The sequence below is a fragment of the Bremia lactucae genome, linkage group LG4 (genome assembly GCF_004359215.1).
Source record: "Bremia lactucae strain SF5 linkage group LG4, whole genome shotgun sequence".
Lineage (NCBI taxonomy): Eukaryota > Oomycota > Peronosporomycetes > Peronosporales > Peronosporaceae > Bremia > Bremia lactucae.
In genome coordinates, this window is record NC_090613.1 from 223,857 (window position 1) to 231,300 (window position 7,444).

The 7,444-nt window shown below is 46.7% G+C and overlaps 2 protein-coding genes across 2 annotated transcripts; one reads left to right on the forward strand and one right to left on the reverse strand.

The window, feature by feature from the left end:
- Positions 1-489: 489 nt before the first annotated feature.
- Positions 490-2,990, forward strand: CCR75_009709 (uncharacterized protein; the record flags this gene model as incomplete). Its single annotated transcript, XM_067967748.1, has 2 exons — positions 490-580; positions 648-2,990. The coding sequence occupies 2 exons, from the start codon at positions 490-492 to the stop codon at positions 2,600-2,602; spliced, it is 2,046 nt and encodes a 681-aa protein (XP_067819869.1). The 3' UTR covers positions 2,603-2,990.
- Positions 2,991-4,060: 1,070 nt separating this feature from the next.
- Positions 4,061-4,822, reverse strand: CCR75_009710 (uncharacterized protein; the record flags this gene model as incomplete). The annotated part of the gene is made up of 1 exon (XM_067967749.1): positions 4,061-4,822. One exon carries the CDS (start codon positions 4,820-4,822, stop codon positions 4,061-4,063), a length of 762 nt encoding a protein of 253 aa, XP_067819945.1.
- Between the last annotated feature and the right edge of the window lie 2,622 nt (positions 4,823-7,444).

Here is a 7,444-nt window from a genome sequence, read left to right on the forward strand (position 1 = left end):
GTAATAACTATAATACCTATTTTTACCAAGTAAAAAATGTCGTCTCTGTCGATAACACAAATATGAATTGCGAGCGTATCTTTCTAGTTACCTCGCTTAACGGATAACGCTAGGCGTCATCCCTTCTAATGTGAAAGCACCTATATGAATCACATACACAAGGGTGGGTCACAATGCGATCCACACCCTGGTCTAATTAATTGACCATCCTCTTAAGGACACATAGTGAACTTAACGAACACTGTGTAACATTAGGGCAACTTTAGTCGCTACACTTAACTTAGTTTGGCCTTAATTTCTTAGATTTTCTTAAATGTTATTAATTCTATGAGGATTGGCTATGTTTGTGTGACGTGGCTCGTGAACGTGGAAAATAATACCCTTTCGAATCGCGCGCAACTCTATTACACAAGTTGTAATTTGAGAGTCAAAAGAGCACTGAAACCCGTCAAAAACCAAATTGGAAAGTTCTTCTGACTTTCTGTCACAATGCGTTACCCTTCTCGTGCCGTCGCGCTTCTTATTGCGCTCTCGTGGCTCCCTGGATCGCATTCTGATGTATCAGAGGCTCTTTCGTCCGGTAAGAAAATTGCTGCCCTCTGCTTAATTCTTCAGCTGACATTTTGTATGCTCCTTTGAAAAAAAAGACCCAATCTCGCCTCCGTCACCACTTGTTGAGACCCTAAATCGCGAAAATGCTGCCATACGAGACCTCAGTGATTCTGCTCTTTCCCCGCTTGTACCCCGTGCTGAGCGCCGCGATGCATTAGTGCAACTCGGCGATATTTACTTTTACGGCAACAGCTCGTTGGACACGAGCGTCAATGGCACGCTGGCCATGAGTCTATATGCTGAAGCGGCTGCTCTAGGAGCGCCCAGGGCACAATTCCATGTTGGTGTAGCGCTAAGCTATGGGCTGTGGGGCTTCCCGTTGGACGAAGCCGCGGCGATGTCGCATTACTACTTTGCTGCTCTTGGCGGAGACATTGGTGCCACAATGGTGCTGGGTCACAATCATATGCTTGGGATCAATGCTCCAATGAAATGCGAGTCCGCTGCTCGCTACTACGAAGTCGCGGCCAATGAAGCGGTGGCAAGACGTGAGAGGAACTTCATTCATCCGATTATCTACGATGTCCCGCATCGTCGTCTCATGACTGTTGCAGATTCGCTGCACAAGAAGAGCTCGCCTGATGATGCCGCCGTCGCGGATTATTACCAGTTTTCCGCTGAAAAGGGAGATCCCGAGTCGACGTTAAACTTGGCGACGCTGTACTTTTACGGGTCACGCGGAATCGCACAAGACGTGGAGCGAGCAGCAGCGCTGTTTCAAAAAGCCTACGAGTTGGGCGCACCTGAAGGAGCCTACCATCTTGGCCATATTTACAACTTTGGTATTGGAGTACCCCAAAATAATGCCACAGCCTTTAAATACTTGCAAGAAGCGGTGAAAGAAGGAAGCGCAGCAGCCCATAACGAATTGGGGCGCATGTACTTGGAGGGGAAAGGCACGAATCGAGATGAAGAAAAGGCAGTGGAGCTATTTAAGGCTGCTATCAAACAAGGCAGCATTGAGGCTTTTCACAATCTTGGCATTTTATTTATGCAAGGTCGGGTGTCCAAAGATGTGGCTCACCCGGAGTACGATGTTGCGCGTAGCTATTTTCTAATTGCGGCGTACCAGGGCCATACGCTGTCGAAGCATAAGCTGGGCCACATGCATTTGCATGGCATTGGCGGCACTCGCTCTTGCAAACAAGCGGTCGAGTCGTTCAAGACAGTGGCAGAATTCGGGGAATGGGATGATGTGCTGAATCAGGCATATGCCGACTTTAAGAATCAAGACTATGAAGCGTCATTTATGAAATACGCGGTGATGGCACAGCAAGGCTACGAGGTCGCTCAGCACAACGCGGCTTATCTACTTGACTCTGATTTCTTGACTCCATCCGCATTCTCGACGTCGCATATACTTACGTCTTCCAAAACAGAGCTTAAGAAGGATGTCATTGCGTCAACCGCTGTGAAACTTTATAGACTCGCAGCTCAGCAGGGTAATGTGGATGCCAACTTAAAGATCGGAGACTACTACTACTATGGAAAAGGAGGACACGCTGTGGATTATGTCAAGGCCAGTGCTCACTATTCGATTGCTTGTAAACATTCGAATGCGCAAGCTATGTTTAACCTTGCGCTGATGTACGAGCATGGAATTGGTGTGGATCAAGACTTCTATTTAGCAAAACGCTTTTTCGACAAAGCGCATTTAGCACATAATGACGCCAAAGTGCCAGTGATGCTTGCAATGTGGAAGCTGCGTGCCCACAAGGCGCTTCGGGCGTGGATGCGATGGTGGAATGAGCTTGTCGGCTACAATTTTTCGTCGAATACGACGGATGTTTTACCGAACAAGGCGGAAATAAGTGCTATAGATGCTGTCGATTCGGGCTTGTCACTTGTGTTTGGAGAATTTAAAAAGTGGCGGGAGTCTCTGGATTTTGAAGATTACGTGGTCGTGCTTTTGGTTGTTGCGCTCGCAATCGTTGTCTATATTCGCTCCGAAAGACAATATTTGCACGTGCCACCTCCACAGTATATATAATTATTGCAATAAAGCTTTAACTTTTGCACATGTTTTCGGTTATGGTTCCGCGACCTTCGCAAGATTAAAGACTTTTTCATCGATCTTAATTGCCTTAAGCTCAACATGTAGACGTAATGATTGCATTGTTTGGACCCCCGAAGCGATTGTCTCACTCTAGCAACCACGTGAACGCCATTTCCGTGTACAATAGTCAAACCTGTACTAAAACTGCAAATTTCTTGCTGTGGCTGTTCTTGCTCCGTTAAACTTTAATAAGCGGGTTCGAAATCAATCACGTTAAACAAACAGACTTGACCTGATGTGCGATATGTGTTATCTGCCCGTTTCTGAGTCTAAGTGTGTCAGAATGCATGGCTTAGTTCCCAATTTAAACGACAAGATCTCCCTTTACAACCTTGATTCCGTCGCAAGTACCTATGTCACCGTATGGAATACCGCCACTCGGAATAATTGAAATTGCCCCGATTCGTTCATTATTCTGGCTGATGTTGGAAAAACAAAATTATTTTGTTGCTGCAATTTAAATTTAAGTGTTGCAATCGCACATGTCACTATTTATCTGCAACATTATTGTCAAAGCGTCTACTGATGCATGCTAACTTGGCGGTAATGCCTTGCTATTACGAATGGACATGGTGACACCCTTGTGGCATTCTGGGTCGCTGGACACTTTTTGAATGGTGGTGCTTTCCTATTAAAAGCCGGAGGGACTGTTAAATAAAGAACATGTCCTCTAACGAAGGCCCAGCTCAGGTGATGCTTGTCCGTCTTGATCTTCCATTAGAAATCACCATAAAATCTTTCGTGGCAGGCACAATTCCGCTTAAGTGTTACAATCCTCGAGCTCACTAAATTCCTCGTAAATTTTACATTGCATCTTGAATGCTCGAAAGCGCACTAAATTGAGCCAGAGGAATATGATGAGAGTTCCGTGAAAAGACGTAAAATGAAACAAATTACTTGCCAGTCTGAATCATCCTGACTAAAGCTGCTAAACATGAGTTAGTTCTCAGCCACGGCAGCGTCCGTCTGGCCTCATGCAACACGCAAAGAAATACCTTCAGCAGCAATTTCAATGTTTACTCCTTAAAAATTATGGCCGCGTGTTTATAGGATCGTTGCTCGCATGAAATTCTACTTGCCTAAAGGTGCTGGCTTTAATCTCAGGTGCATTAATTATAGTTTGTTGTGAACCGATTAAAGGCAAAGCATAGCTCATCAGGTGACTTTTGACAAAACGGAAGATTAATATTTGTAGTCTATAATTATGTGGTGATCTCACATGCAGCCAGCCAACTTAGTAACTGCTTCGATGGGGAATCGTCGAATTAGTAAAAATTCACTCGACATTGTTGGTTGGAGATTGATATCCTGCTTAGACCTCAAATGATCAAATGAGCAATTTTTGCCTCTCAACTGGCATGGATTATCAAAGCCAACGCAATAAAAGATGCTTTACTCGAAGTGCGCGGCGATCTCATGATTGTTTTGCTGTGTTACCTGCACACCAAATACGTCAAGCATGAGAAAGTCACGTAGCAAGGGCAGGTTGCATATTTCTCGGTTCTTCTGCAGCAGCAAAGTCTCCAACGACAGCTCGAGCCGTGCTCGGCGTTCTTCAAGATCCTGGGTCTGGGATACACGAAACCACGTTTTGGCTGGCAGCTCCCATGTATAAGCATTTGCGACAACAATTGCGGTCTTCTCGTCTGTCCTTTGTGCACAGCTATGCACCACAACTTCCGTCGCAAAATGCTTATTTATCTCTGCTGCGCATGCGACGAATTCAGAGAAGCGGCGCTCGACTTGAAATGTATGGCCACACGTCATAATTTTCAATGTGTAGGTGATGTAACCTTCGCATGTCTCTTGGAATGTCGGTATGTGCACTGTAAATACCTTGGAGCCAACTAGGCGCGACTGCATCTCGTGACGAGGCTGGAATACAGAGCAAAAGTCGGGCAGCGTTTGACAACATACAATCACGAGGCCAGAGTCAAGTTCGTCTTCGGTATCGCTTTGCGACATGATCTTGTCGTAGCTACTTAAGTCACTGCAAGACTCGACGAGCACCTGCTGTGGCTGCTGTTTGTCTCCATCAATGTCGGAGTTTGGTGTGATGGATGCACTCACGCGATTGGAATTACGAAATGCAGCGCGTTTCCTGCGGTTGCGGGTGCGCTTTCCTTGAAGGTTTGGACGCTTGTCGCTTGCCATAGTGGCGGGGAGGAAGACAACAAAAAATGACGACGAACAAAAGGTAAACGCGTAGTTGAAGCGGCATAATGAACTCAAGTATAGAAACCGACTCCTAATCGCTCTCGTGTTTTAAGCTGCCGCCGGATAAGCGAGGATGCCACTACCCACCGGCATATTATATATTAGAATTATGTGGTAACCATACGTTATTCCACAATGTATAGCATCTACTGAACTTAAATTCTGCCCACAAAGCCCCACGCGCCGGAGTCCGATTTTTCACCTCCAGACGTGTGGTATAGCGGAGCTACCTCGCTCCTTAAGTCAGAGGAAGACTTTCAGACTCAGAGAGACACTTATTTCTATTGAACTAATGTGTTTAAAAACTCAGGAAGTCGTTCAAGCTATTAAAGCTTAAGAAATCCTAGTCTAAGGGATTCAGGGGTTCGTAGAACGAAGTGGCAACTAGTGCCCAAGAGGATATAACTTAGAAAGGCTTGTATCTCTTACAGATCAATGCGCAAGCCTTAGAAAGGCACTTGACGCTTTAAGATAAAAAGTGGAACTGCACTTTTAATAATCTAAATCTTAAAACCTTACCCTAGCTAAATTAAAATAGATTTTGGCCGCCAGATTTATATCTGGCGGCGCCAACATTTGTTACCCATAAAGTAAATGTACCACAGTAACGGTTCTCCAACCGATGTGTGCCCCATTACACCCTCCCCCATCAGACTGTTGGCACCGAGTGACAACATTCGCTTCATTCCTCTTTGAGGTTGGAAGCGAAACAGCAAACCGTTCGGTTTTTCTTTCCTTTGTCTCATGACAATCAAGCGTGAGTCACAGACACTTAGCATTTTCCTCGACGATGCGGGAATGTGGACTTTGAAAGTCACTCGCCAGCAGAGGAGGAGGAGAAAGAGCGTCGTTTTCTCACGCCTTCTCCTCCGGATGTACGTCGGCGGGCCCCGAATCCGTTCCCAGAACCTGGTGCATTGAGCAGGACACGGGACCCTGAGTCCAATATCATTACGAATCCGCTCGATGAAGAGCAAGAGCGGATAATCCTCATAGAGGAAAGATCTCGTCGTCGGGCTGCCAAGATAGCGAAAGCTAAAGCTCATAGTGAATATAGATTCACTCCGCTTAGTGCGGACGAGCGTCTCAAAGAGATAGCGGGTCACAGCTTGATCAGCTGGATCTCCGGTAACCCGGCGAGGACGCCGGAGGATATCACTGCCCGCGACGCTCTTCATGAGCAATACCTTACGCCATAGGCAATAACGGGAAGCCAGTATCTGACGCGTTTACGTGATCAAGCCCGTGGAGCTCCGGTGTCCTCCATAAGGATAATTCCGATCGTTTTGTTTCCAAACGAAATAAGGAGTGAAAACGAAGTCTCATTTAAGAACCTGGTCCACCGGGCCCGCTGACTTCTTAATATTTGGAATATCAGACAGTCTGCGGATTAAGGTTTCGTTCGTTTGGAATGGAAGCTTCGCTTCGATTTCGCTAGGCTTATGGCCAAAGGCCAATTACGTTCGGCATTTATGCCACAAAACGAAGAAAGACCTAGCCGATATTTCAGTGCTTCGGTTGAACGTGCAACCATGGATCGACGCCGCACTGAGGCTATAGATCTACCTAATTCCACGTTTAGTGGTGGGAAGCGTCGTTTGACGCGAGTTGACCCTGAGCTTGGCGCACAAAAACGTCAACGGCTTACGGGCAATCTTGCCGAAGAGGTACCTCGAACTCCAAGAGTTTTCAGAAGAGGGGTATCTTAGCCACTTCACCAGATACTGATACTGACCCTTACGACGACGTCGCTTTAAAAGCTTCTCCACATGAAACTGAAGGTTCCCCCGCGCATCAAGCAGCGCGGGAGGGGGCCGAAATTCGGCGGAAGCATTTGATGCTCAACGGCACGAGGTGCAACTTCTTCGTGAGGTCCTTGCTCGGGTTGAGAGCTCTTTTGAGACGGTTCGGGGCTGACTTTCGACGCTGGAGCGTCTGCAGCCTCGTTCAGAGGGCCAGCTGGATATCCTGGTGAGGATGCAGCAATCTGCGGCACGACCGTCTGTCTCGGCGCAAGCGTCTTCAAGTCCACGTTAGAAGGGTCCCGATGTGGCTTAAGCAAGCCGACGAAGAACACTGGATGTGTATCCATCTTTTAAGCGTGCAAGCTAAGCCCTTCTTAGCCACGACCGTAAAATGGTTAAATAACGCGCGGGCGCAATTAGGTCTTGAATACCGCGGAAACCATGTTAGTAGGTAGATTTTTAGCGTTTAATAAAACTCGGTCTCCGACCGCATAAGAATTAATACAGCTTTTACTTTTGATATCTGCTTGCTATTTTTGTTTGTCTTGGCTATCAGCCATCGCGTCACATACATGACTTAAGACACTAAAGTTGCGTCGCGAGAAACTCGCTTACTTGTTTCCGAATTGTAACAGGGCTGGTATCAGCAAGCCTATCGGCTAATTCTCTCCCACCAAGCCCTGAACCACGCAGTGGTATGGTTAATGGAACGCGTGGGTGGGTAATACCGTTTACATAATGCTACCCATTTGTTCCACAACTGTAAACTTAGGGGTGAGCTTCAGAGTCCGCGTCAATAGGGCATCCCGCCCCT